This window comes from Polypterus senegalus, chromosome 15 (genome assembly GCF_016835505.1).
Source record: "Polypterus senegalus isolate Bchr_013 chromosome 15, ASM1683550v1, whole genome shotgun sequence".
In the NCBI taxonomy this organism is placed as follows: domain Eukaryota; kingdom Metazoa; phylum Chordata; class Cladistia; order Polypteriformes; family Polypteridae; genus Polypterus; species Polypterus senegalus.
The window spans coordinates 22,007,338-22,020,278 of NC_053168.1; the positions used below are offsets into that span (position 1 = coordinate 22,007,338).

The window sequence follows — 12,941 nt, forward strand, 5'->3', positions numbered from 1 at the left end:
TACCAACAAGATCATCATGCCTGTATAAAATGCTCTTTGGATTCCTAGCGATTGGGAAAGATGTCCCAGCAGCGATGTTATAGTGCTCCATCTTTTCAAAATTAATTATGCAGGGTTGGTTATCAAGATCAATATCAATTTTCTTCTCTTTCTGCTTCCAAGCACATTCTATTAAAAGAGTATCACGTGGTGTATAAGGAACAGGCTTTGATTGCATATTGTACCAGACCCACTCAACACTTTTTAGGAGATCGGAATCTGGTAAATGGGGTGGAGGTCTGCTAATGATCACGTTTAACTCACGAGTTGCCTCAGAGACATATTCTTGAAATCCTTGTACTTTGGCACATGTTCCCTGTACGGTAATATCCACGGCGTGTTTCCTTTGTATAAGGTCTATGCAGTGTTTCAAGTGCTCGGATAAATTCATGAATGACTTGCTTTCAACAGTTTCTTCTGCTTGTTTTAAACTTATTTTTTTATTTAAAGCAATGTCTACTCGGATTAGATCAGTACTGTAACCAGCATAAACTAGGATCTCCGCTTTGTGAGCCGCCTTGACTTCCTCCTCAATACAATTCACAAATGCACCAGTCACGTTCGACACTGCAGGAGCGCGGTTGCTATCGGCCATTCTCTTAGACATTTCAAGAGCTCTTTTCAGCTCTTCTTCTGAATCTTTTGCATCCATGGAGAACTGAATGGCGAGGGAAAGCATAGCATCATCTTCAAGATTGTTGTCTGTACTCTTTAATTCATTTGGACTATAAGCTGCAACAAACTCTATCTCATTTGCAGACTCCTCCATTACTTCTACATCTTCGTTGTCTGAACAGCTGGTAGGTTCATCTGTGTAGAGGTCTTCTTCAGAATTGCCAATCTGAGAACATATTCTGGGATGGCTATCCGACTCTTTTCCAATAACGGACACCAGACGTTTAGCCTCTTCTAAAAGGCCTGCAAATAAATATTAATACCAACAATACTTGTAAAAATACTGGAATAGGAAAACACCTAACAATTTTTGAATTAGCAAAAGTAATTTCTTAAAGGCAATTTATTCTCTATAAAATGTCTATTTAATAAAGATCCATGTAAAATTAAACACACAAATGTTATCAAATTTTATAATTTAAGACAAGTTCAATTGAGGCCTGTGCTAGCACTGCCTTCTAATGTCCAGCTAAGCCAGAACAGTTCAAAGTTCTTCAGAAAAACCATAATCTTTGCTTTACACTTCAAAAAATAATTACATATTTACCTTGAACTGGTTTATTAAGGTCATTAAACATTAAACCAGAATGTGCTGGAGACAGAATGTTGTCTTCACAAGATGAAGAATTTCTTGAGTTCATAAATGTAAACTTGGTTGCAGATCCCCAAATATCCTGAATTAAGATAAAAACGCTGCATTAGTAGCTAGGGAACATATACTAAATTAAAACAAGTCTTTAAATCCCCAATGTCTTTGTGTAAATATTTATGCACTATGTTTCATTGTGGTGTTTACAAAGCTGATTACCAGGCATACACACTCTAATAAGACCCTCTAAGATGTACCTTTCAACTTAATTACTTATTAGTATGAGCACAAGACATTGCCAGCACTTAAGTCCAGGAGCTTCCAAGCTGCCACTTTTGGAATGGCAAATGAAGCAAAAAGCAAAGAAATGAAATAAGCAGGGGATGTCTTCAAGTGAAGCAAAAGAAAAGACAGATCTTCTTAAGTTTGGACCTCGTTAATGTCTGATCTTTATGAAATAGAAAGGGTGCACTCAGGCTCAGCTTATCACACGCTGTGCGGTAAAATGCTGCGGTACTATATTTACACAAACATACCTTCATGACATAGTAGATAAATACATTATTAATTAAAATATTATTATTATATATTATATATATATATATATATATATATATATATATATATATATATATATATATATATATATACACACTAATAAAATCAAATAACATTTCATACAAGCAAGTCAAGTTTAACAAAACTAGGTTTGAAACACATCAACCCCCACCCATAAACATAACATAACATTATCAAACATACTTATTTCATCAGTTCAACGGATTGTGGTCCTGTGGACATACTGATAATACCGAGGGTAAGGCAGGAAAAGTCTTGGCACCAGTCCATTACATTGTCGTCCACTCAAACAAGACCAACTTAGAATGCCAGTTATCTTGTACTGTACATCTGGATAGCTTCCCCGCTTTTCATATGAAAGGACTACAGTTTCCAATATGAGAAGATTACGGACATAAATGATGGAAAAATTCAACACTGGGGTTGCCCTCAGGTGGTTTGAGTCCTGCTCATGTGTCCTGGCTGGGAGAGATGTCAAGGATGCATCAGATAAGCATAGGGGTGCCCAAGGATCAGTGCTGGGCCCTCTCTCTCTCTCCACCTTCTCACTAGGCTCTATCATCATTGCCCATGGTTTTGCTTATCAGTGCCATGCTGATGATGCCCCATCCTTTCCTTGAGGACCACACAGTATCAGCTAGAATCTGTGCATGTCACTGATATTGTAACCTGGATGATGGAACACCATTCTCCTGCTCAACCTGGCAAAGACTGACTTTGTTATCCCAGCTGATCCATCTGTTCAGCTTGGCTCATTATTACTAACACTTGTCAAGACTATACACAACTTTTGGGTGGTCCTTTACTGACCATGTTGCAATAGTTTTTCAGGCCTGAAGATTTGCTCTGAATAACAGCCACAAGATCAGACCCCACAAGGTATAAAGTCCTGATCCAAACTACAACTCTCTTTTGGCAGGAGTACCAGCATGTGCAGAGGAATCAAAATGCAGCACCACATCTGGTGTTCAACCAGCCGAGCTGGACAGGTCACTACTCTTTTCAGATCACTACACTGGCTCCCTGTAGCGGCACATGTTCAATTCAGATCCTCTGTAGGCAAACATCAAGTAGTCAATGAACGAGTCAGCACCTATACAGTACTTTGCGAAAGTGTATTTACCACCCTCAGTGCTTGTCCTATTTTGTAGTATTACAACCTGTAATGAAAATTGATTTTTATTTGGATTTTATAATACCTTGTATGTAACATGTAATTATATGCACATATACACACACACATAGACTGGTCAAAAAAAATTAATCTCCACAGTCTAACACTAATCAAATGAAGCTTCAGGGATATCAATCTGTCCAGATAGGAAGCAGAAGTGATTGTGAGAATCAACCTAATTTGGTGCAAATGAAAGTGACAAAAGATGCACTGGAGGGGCAACAGCAACCCACCCCCTACAAAATGGAATAGTTTTGCAGGTGGTGGCCTAAGACATTCGTATTCTTCCTGACAGACTCTTCTCTAGTTTTGCTAGTGCCTTTGTCACCACTGGTAGTATGAGGCGATACCTGCAGCCGATTCAGGTTGCACAGGTAGTCTAGCTCCTACAGAATAGCACATCCATTCCTGTTGACACAAGAAGGTTTGCTGTGTCTCCCAGCCCAGTCTCAAGACCATGGAGGAGATACCAGGAAAGGTGTGAGTGCATATGTATGAATCCCTTTTAGTATAAAACCTCTAATTTTGGTCTGGTCCAACCAATTAACTTCAGAAGTCACACAATTGGTTGATTTGGGTCCACCTGTGTGCAATCAAAGTGTCACATGATGTCTGAATAAACAGACCTGTTCTGAAAGGCCCCTGACTCTACAACATGAAGACCAACGAGCACTCCAAACAGGTCAGAGATAAAGTTGTGGAGAAGTGTAGATCAGGGTTGGGTTATAAAATAAAAATATCCCATGTAGCACCAGTAAATCCTTGTGAGCAAAATCGAAAGATTATGTCAACAACTACAAACCTGACAAGAGAAGGCCGTTTACAAAAACTCAAAACACCAGGCAAAGGAGGGCATTAATTAGAGATGCAACAAAGACACCAAGGATAACACTGAAGGAGTTGCAAAGATCCACAGCAGAAAATCAAGTATCTGTCTATAGGACCACTTTAAGACCTACAATCCATGGAGTGGGGTTAATGGAAGACTGATCAGAAAAAAACTCAGTGCTTAAAAGAAAAATAAATAGGAAAACGCATTTAGAGTTTGCTCAACAGCATGTGGAGGACTACCCAAACACATGGAAGTAGGTTCTTTGGTCAGACCAGACTAAAATTCAACTCTTTGGCCATCATGGGATGACTTTTCATCATCAATGGTAGGAAAACTAGTCAGGATTGAAGGAAAGATGGATGGCACTAAATACTGAACATTTCTTAATGAAAAACCTGTTTCTCTCTGCCATAGATCTGAGACTGGGATGAAGGTTCACCTTCCAGTAAGTCTTACTGGAAGGTGAACCTTCATCCCAGTCTCAAATCTATGGCAGACAGTAAGACAATGACCTTAAACATACTTCTAACGCTACCCTGGAGTGGTTTAAAGGGAAGCATTTAAAAGTCTTGGAATGACCAAATCAAAGCCCAGACTCCATCCAATGTAGAATATGTGGCACAACGTTGGCGGTACACCAACACAACCCATCTTAACTTGAAGGGGTTGGTACAGTTTAGCCTTGAGGAATAAATGAAAATCCCGAAGGAGAGATGAGCCAAGATAATAGAGACATGCCCAAAGAGACTGCCGACTGCAATTGCAGCAGAAGGTGGCTCTACAAAGTTTAACTCTGGTGGGTAAATTACCTATGAAGAACAAGGATTTAATTTTTTTTTGTCTTTAATTATTGTTTGTGTCACAGGAAAAAAAAATTACACCTTTAAAGTGGTGCAAACCCCCCAAAAATCCATTTTAATTCTGGGTTGTAATGCAACAAAATAAGACGATGGAGAGGGGTATGAATACTTCTGCAAGGCACTGTATGGAAACATTTGTGAAGCTTATTGATCACTCAAGCCTGCAGGTGAATGATACCCCTGTGTGCCATCAAATCACATTTCAGACTCTCTTCCTGTGTTACTCTAAGCTGGTGGCACAAGCTACCCACCTCCATTCAAAATTCTCACTCCCTCTGTGTGTGTAAAAAGTGTTAAAGAGTCTTGTATGGTGAATTTCTAATATAGAAAAATTAAAATTGGTAAATTTACACATACTAGAAAAGTATACACACTTGAGACAAGTCGATATGTCACTAAGCATTAATATGCAAGAGGTAGAATTAAAATTATGTTACATATATTTTTATTATTTTGTATAATCCTGAAAACACTAGTTTTTCATTAAGTCAAAAGTCATACATGCTAGAGAGCAGAAGAATGGGGCACTCGCTTTAGAGAGGGGAATGTGAACTCTTTGTTTGTTAATCATTGTAAGGGGAGAGAATAGCCCTTATCAAACAAATAAGATGGACAGAGTGGGGTTTGACACCCCCTTAACTAACGAATTATCAGTGGAATTAATTAGAGGCAGGACTAGAGCAACGGAATGCTAGAAGTCAGATGAGGAAGAATAATGACTTAAATGATAAGAATTGTAATAAAAGAAAAAGGTCCCCATTGCTGGAGGCTCATTGTTCCATCTTAAGCAAGTCTGTATGAGCTCCGTACAGTAAAGCTTAATTCTGCTGTCCTGAGTCTCCAAGTGCCTTCATTGGGGCTGACGGTGCCCCTGCCAAGTCTGCCTGCTTCAACACTAAATTATAGGCTTTTGTAACTTGCTAATGTTTTGAGTTCTTCACTTGTTCTGATCGGTTTTGTAACCTTGCTCTGTCACCCTTGTTCAAAAAACAGTCCCCCAGACTGATTACTTGATTATGTTGACCTCTTTTGTAAGTCACTTTAGATAAAATCATTTGCTAAGCAAATAAATGCAAATTTAACATAAATAAAATAAGTTTCTGTTCATCACATTAGAAACCTTTAATAATAAAAAGCTGACCATTTTGCCAGCCGGGAGAGCTCACTTTATTTTTAGTAGCCAGTGTTTATTTTTCTGAAGTTGCTAATGTCAAAGAGGTGCTCAAATTATGTGTAGAGCTAACAGCATTCAAGAGCACCCATATCCAGAGGGGGTTACTGTCATTGTAGTTACTGTAGCTGATGGTAAACGTCTCTCTGTTTCAGCTTCCATATACTGCCAGCTGCTGAAATTAATTGAATTATCAGTTTGAAACAAAGATGGGGGCAGAATTCATCCTCCTGGACCGTTTTCAGAATCAGAATCACTTTTATTTGCCAGTACTTAGTGTATAGGACTTGAAAGAGTTGGAGCGGTTTATAACAGAACAGAGCATCACATACAAATAACATAAATAGCATAAGTTATAAAGAAAAACTTTAAACAAAGTTGCAAAATAGGACAATTATAAAGAGATATGCAAATGATGATGTACAAGTGTGAGTGTGTAGTCTACTGTATATGTACGTGCACAAACACCTTCATACAGTATATGACAGAATGCAAGAATATACAAAAAGACTAAAAGGCTAAATTACTGGTGTGAGAAGGTTATGGCGCTGGGAAAGAAACTATTGAGGTGTCCGTTTTAGTTTTATTTGACCTGAAGCGTTTACCAGAGGGGAGTTTCTGGAATAAGTGATGAGCTGGGTGAGATAAGTCCATGGTGATCCTTTTGACTTGGTTAGTGACATGAGATGTATACAGGTCTGACACAGATGGAAGGGCACAGCTAGCTATTTTCTTAGCACACCTCATAAAATGCTGTAATTTAGATTTGGAGTGAGCCATTGCTGAATCAAACCAGACAACAATGGAGAAGGTGATTATACTTTCAGTTATAGCTTTGTAAAACTGAGCTAAGATTGGATGGGAAATATTTAATGTCTTTAGTTGGCGTGAGAAGTACAATCGCTGCCGTGCCCTTTTAGTGATGTAAGTGGTGTTAATGTCCCAGCTGAGAGTGTTTGTGATAGTTGTGCCTAAAGATATGAAGGATTCCACCATATTGCCTGCAGAATCATTAACGTCTAGTGGGAGAGGGTGTGACTGCTGTTTGCAAAAGTCAATGACCATTTCCACTGTCACCTGAGAGCTAGGTTGTTGGAAGCACACCAAGACATAAGACGGTGTTTTGTTGCCATTAGTAATTAGACCATTAATGGAGGTGTCATCAGCAAACTTAATAATTTAATTTAAGGATCAGTGGACCTGCAGCCATTGGTGTACAAAGAATAAAATAGAGGGGAAAGTACACAGCCTTGAGGGGCACCTGTACTAATACAGAGACAGTTTGAGAGGTGGGAGCCCACATGAAGGTATTGTTTCCAGTTTATCAGAAAACTGTAAATCCACTTACAGATGGAAGCATACAGATCAGTCTGTAGAAGTTAACAACATCTCATGGACAATGGTGATGGAAGCTGAACTGAAGTAAACAAACAATATTCTGGTATAAGTTCCTTTACAGTCCAGGTGCTCCAGCAGAAAATGAAAGCCCATGTTGATGGCATCGTCCATAGATCTATTTGCTTGATATGCAAACTGAAGAGGTCAAGATCAGTAGCAGCAACAGACTTCAAAAGCATTTTCTGGAAAATGTTCAAAACAGTGGCCACGGAGGGGTCATAAACTAACACAGAAGAATATACATCATTAATAATTACATCAGGAAGCTGCTACAAGAGAAATTAGGCCACTGCCCAATCAGAAAACATGGATGAATAGCAAAGTACATGCTGTGCTCAAACAGACGCTCAGAAGCCACCTATGTTTTTGAAAGAGGATGAGGAAGGCCATATATCCCACCAGATCCTGAGCAACCTGTACACAGTAGAGACCATATGGAGTAGCTGCTCATGACTGGACATGGTAATTCTGCTGTGACAAACTGCAAGGCTCCTAGTGAGCAATTAAAATGCCCCAAATCAATGCTGAAGTCACTCTCCCATCCACACAGAACACAGATTTTCAAAAAATAATGTTTAAAAACAATTTTGACAGTTTCTAAAGTGTCGCCTACACATACATACCATGATATATCAGATAGCATAAAGATTTTTTTCTATCTTGCCATGGCATGGAGGAGAAAGCGAAAATTCCTGGAACAGTTTACAAGAGTCATTGTGGGGACTATTCCCCCATTTGAAGTTGTGTTTTTCTTTTGTTTTATCTATATGTTTTTGCTGATTTTTCTTTTGCATAGAAACAAAAACGTGTGGAATGTGTAGAACATTCTCCCTTTGTCTCCCATATTTAATGCAGGAGTGCAGTATGAGTTTTGTAAATGTAGACAACGAACAGCTTCAGAGAACCAAAACTATTTCATATCTATATAAATACGAGGTCTGATAATTAAGTTTGTGAACTCATCCTAGAAAAAGTGCTACATACCTCATTGCCAAATTTCACTATGGTCACCTTCGAAGTATTCCCCTTGGGAAGCTATGTACTGATGCCAGCGCCTAATCCACCCTTCAAAGCAATTCTGGAACTACTTTTCTGGAATGGCCATCAGAGCTGTCATCGTATTACACTTGATGTCCTGAATGTGATGAAAAGGTCTTCTTTCACTATTTCCTTTATGTTCGGGTAAAGAAGAAAGTAATTGGGGGCCAGATCAGGCGAGTAGGGAGGATGTTCCAATAGTTATTTGTTTACTGGCTGAAAACTCCCTCACAGATAGTGCTGTGTGAGCTGGTGTTTGTTCATTGCTCTGATCCAAGCACCAACATTTTTGCGACGGCACACAAGAACACGCAACAACAATAATGAATGTCACTCTTGCAAGACACCGCCACATGTTGACACAAACACAGCGGTGAGACACTGATATACCAAGGTTATGAAACCTTGCCGAGTAGTTTGTACAGTACTGCCAATGTAAACACACGGTGGCAAGTTCGCAAACTTAAATTGTCAGACCTCGTATGTCTAAAAGTGGACCACGTCACTTCAATACAAAATGTTGCCATTGAGACGTTTTTAGATGGATCTCCACTGTGGCCATTGCACAAAATTAAATGCACTGTTACTGCTTCCAAAATATTATATGTAGTTCATAGCAGAGTTTTATGTAAACTGGAGACAGGCAATATTAAATCAATTGAACAATTCATTTTTTTCATAGAATTTCAACAGCTGTGCAGTATTCAGATCTCCAATTGTTTATTTGTTCTGCGCTTTAAATTTCAGAGTGCATGGATATTGGCCCAGACAAGCCTCTTTGTCTTATTTTGCAAGTTTAACTATGGTTTTCTTACTGCGACTGAACAAGTCAAACCTGCAGCTTCACGTCTTATCTTCACAGTTGAAAGCAAGTTACTTCCGTCACTGTCCTGTGAGGTGCCTGTCACACAAGCTGTTGAATTCCACAAATTTAATCTTCTCTTGGTCCTATAGCTTTGGGTCTGCCAGACCCGAGACCTTACTTATAAAATTTATAAAATATGCGTACATCCAAAAAAAAAAAATCATATATAAAACCTGGAATATGTACAGTATTTTTCTGTGCAATTTAATCTTTAGAAATTATGATGAAAGGTAAATGTGTGTACATGAACATGCCTCAAACGCCACCCTGAAACATTCTTCTATGCAGCCTGCTAATCCAGCTCATACATATGTCAATGTCAACTTTATTTCTATAGCACATTTAAAATAACATAGGAATGCTGTGGCCAAAGTGCTTTACAATAATAGAATTAAAGAAAAAACATACAATTAACATGAATAACATAAATAGAAACAAAATATATGAACATAAATAAAATAAACAATAAATAGAATTAATGTTATATACTCACAATGAGGAAACCATCAGTATTACTGAAGGTCACGGAAGGCAAGTGAATAGAAATGAGTCTTTAATCTCGTTTTGAACAGTTCAATTGTAGACGACTCCTTTATGTGACGAGGTAAAGAGTTCCACAGGTAAGGAGCAGCAGCTGTTAAAGCCCTGCCTGTCCCCCTTAGTCTTACACTTGGTACGAGGGACAACAAGAGACAACTGACCAGAAGATAAGCACTCTAGATGGCTGGTGTAAAACACACAATTTGGATAAATAGGCAGGAGCAAACCCATGTAAAGATTTAAAAACTAGCAACAAGATTTTAAAATCAGCTCGAAAACTGACAGGCAGCCAGTGTAAAGAAGCTAATATTGGAGAAACAGAGTCAGACTTTCCTGCCTCAACCAGAAAGCGAGTGGTAGCATTCTGGACCAACTGTAACCTGCGTATCAAGGATTTGCTAATCCCAGAATACAGCGAGTTGCAGTAATCAAGGCGAGAAAAGATAAAAGCAGGAGTAGCTTTCTCAAGATCCCTAGAAGATAAAAAAGGCTTGATCTTACCTAATAGACGAAGCTGGAAAAGCAACTCTTGACTACAGCATTAACTTGTTTCTCAAAAGAAAGGTTACTGTCAAAGATAACACCAAGATTGCGGACTTGTGGTTTGCAACAGACAGAGAAAGGAGCCGAGAAGTCCAAGACCAATTTGGGCTTTAGCTGATGGACCCACTATAAGCAACTCCATTTTATTTTGATTCAGATCAAGAAAATTATTAGCCATCCAGGATCTTAGTTCAGAAAGACAGTTGTGCAGTTGATTTGTTGCAGAGTTGCAGATGGGAATATAAACCTGTGTATCATCAGCATAGCAGTGAAAAGAAATGTTCAATTTCCTAAAAATAGCTCCAATTGGGTGAAGGTATAGAGAGAATAAGATAGGACCCAAAAGGATCCCTGAGGAACACCACCTTTAAGAGGAGCAGTAGACGAAAAAGAGGAATTTAAAGTCACTGAAAAGTGTCTACCAGTTAGATATGACCTGAAATACATATGCAATAATAATGCTGCACAACTTCAAGGGCTGGAAAAGCAGCCTCCTCCATGAATGCATTTTTATGGGGGTCTTGATAGGTCAACAATTTCTGGACACATCAGTGGAGAGCGCAAGATCATACGCAGAATTACAGCGCCTCTCCTCTACATTCTGGGGGCCAGGAAAAGGCATAAGGCACCAGTGTTCTAAACAGGTAGCCGCTATTACCTTGCACATGTAATGACAGGATTGCTGTTACAATGAATAGTACAGGTTGTATAAAAAACTGAGGGTTTAGTTTGCTGCCTTACCAATAAGCCAGCCAACACTTACAGTACCTTCACATCTGCCAAAGCTACTTGGCCTCAAAATAAAACAAATCATGGGTTGACTCAGGTCACTAAACCATAACATCACTTGGCATCACAGACAACTTGCGTTATTGGAATGTCGTGGTTCACGGCTAAAAAAGCAACTTCATTCTCGCTAGATGCCCTTATTGCAATATGATGGCAGTGAAGTGCTCAGATTATTTTAAGAGTAAGTTCATTTTTATGTTGGCAAAAAACATGTTACCCACACCATATCTAAACAGGATGTAGCCCCTCACTGGTTGGTTAATGGCTTCCAGCACAGCAGGCATGAAAGCATGAAGCCTAGCTGAGAAAATATATTTTTGACCTGTCAGCCAGTTCCCTATGAAGCCACAACAGGTAACTGATATAAACTGACAAATAACCAAAGAAGTTCTTCAGTTCAAATATGCAACACTGGCCCTGTTAAAAGGAACTAAAATGCAGTCTGTGCAACATACTCATTAATTTTTGAGGTGTTAATGTGTGTGTATGGAGCATGTCTGCTCTGCTCACGTCCAACCACAGCCACTAGATGGCGCATGCATGCACATTTAAATTTTTTCATCACTTGCTACGAAAGACCTGTGTGCAGCAAATGCCGCTGTGCAACAAAAATGTCATGCTAATGACACAGATGGAGAGACACAATGTCAAAATGAAGTAAATCGCTGTGGCTCAACATTGTGCAAGTGAAACATCTCAGCAACATAGGGCAAGGCTTGAGGTTTTCCTAAAAACACGGTCTATCTGGAGGTGTTTTCTTGAGACAAAGATTAATAGGACTCTTATGCCAGCGATACGGCTAAGATATGGTACAGCCAGTATCTTCTTACGAAAGCCAGTGGGGCAGCAAGTACAGGTGGGTCCACATCCTTTAACCTGGGTAATTCTTAAGAGTTAGCGGACGCCTCTCCAAGTTCATGAATATAGTAAAACTATATTACAACTTCAAGTTGTTTTTGTCCCCAAGACCACAAGCAGTTAGTTATATTAATAAGTGCGAGTCATTATTTGGCTGGCTTGTTGGTATTTCCCTACTGGATCAAGGGTGTCATCATTACCCACTTTCTCTAAAATGTTGCGTATGCATGGGTCAGAGTTGCTATAAACATACCCCATTCCCCTGTCAAGCACCCTTTTATACATCCCGATGTTTGCATGGGAAGTTGGGTATGCACATTTCAAGTCTCTTTTTATGTGTATGTAAACTATAGAGTCTCCTCCAGTTTCCAAGTTCCTTTTGACAGTGTAATTTCTCGAAAGGAAAAACCTACACTTTTAAGAGTTACAGTGCTCTGTCAGTCTTCATTTGTTAATTGCACTTTTTAATCATTAAAGTAGCAATACACCGTGCAACATTGTCCAAATGATTGTTCAGAGGGTGTAGCAACACAGTTTGTTCCAATACTGCTTTAATACACAGAGGATTTGTTAGTAATCAACAAAAGCCACTAAAAGCATGAACAAAGTTGAAAACTGGAATGCTAGGAATTGTGAATCAGAAGATATAAAAATACAGAGAGATGAAAGACTCACATTGTTCAAGGGAGGAATCTGTACTGTATGATGCTGCACTATTTTAAAGAAAGCTAAGCATTTGTGATGTATGACATTTTGCTTTCTGGGAGGCAACCCCTAGCAGCAATGTAGTACATTCTAAAAACAACCATAAAATACTGAAGGTACAAAATCTCAACAACTATGGAAAAACCTAGTACGTCACATCTTCCAAGTTTTTGCAAATTGAGAAAATGAAGTCGGCCCTTTAATCTCTAGATTTCATTTTTCCTGAGCTTCATGTACACACTATTGGTTTTTTTTTTTCACAAATCAACAACACCTGTCATTTAAA

At 38.9% G+C, this 12,941-nt stretch overlaps 1 protein-coding gene across 1 annotated transcript in view; it reads right to left on the reverse strand.

Moving 5' to 3' along the window:
* Positions 1 to 12,941, reverse strand: part of parp10 (poly(ADP-ribose) polymerase family member 10) — a 58,432-nt gene that overhangs the window by 19,617 nt on the left and 25,874 nt on the right. Inside the window, exons 7-8 of the mRNA XM_039736415.1 lie at positions 1,262 to 1,388; positions 4 to 957 (exon numbers count right to left, since the gene is read on the reverse strand). Of these exons, the coding sequence (XP_039592349.1) occupies positions 4 to 957; positions 1,262 to 1,388 (1,081 nt within the window). The remainder of the gene's footprint in view (positions 1 to 3; positions 958 to 1,261; positions 1,389 to 12,941) is intronic.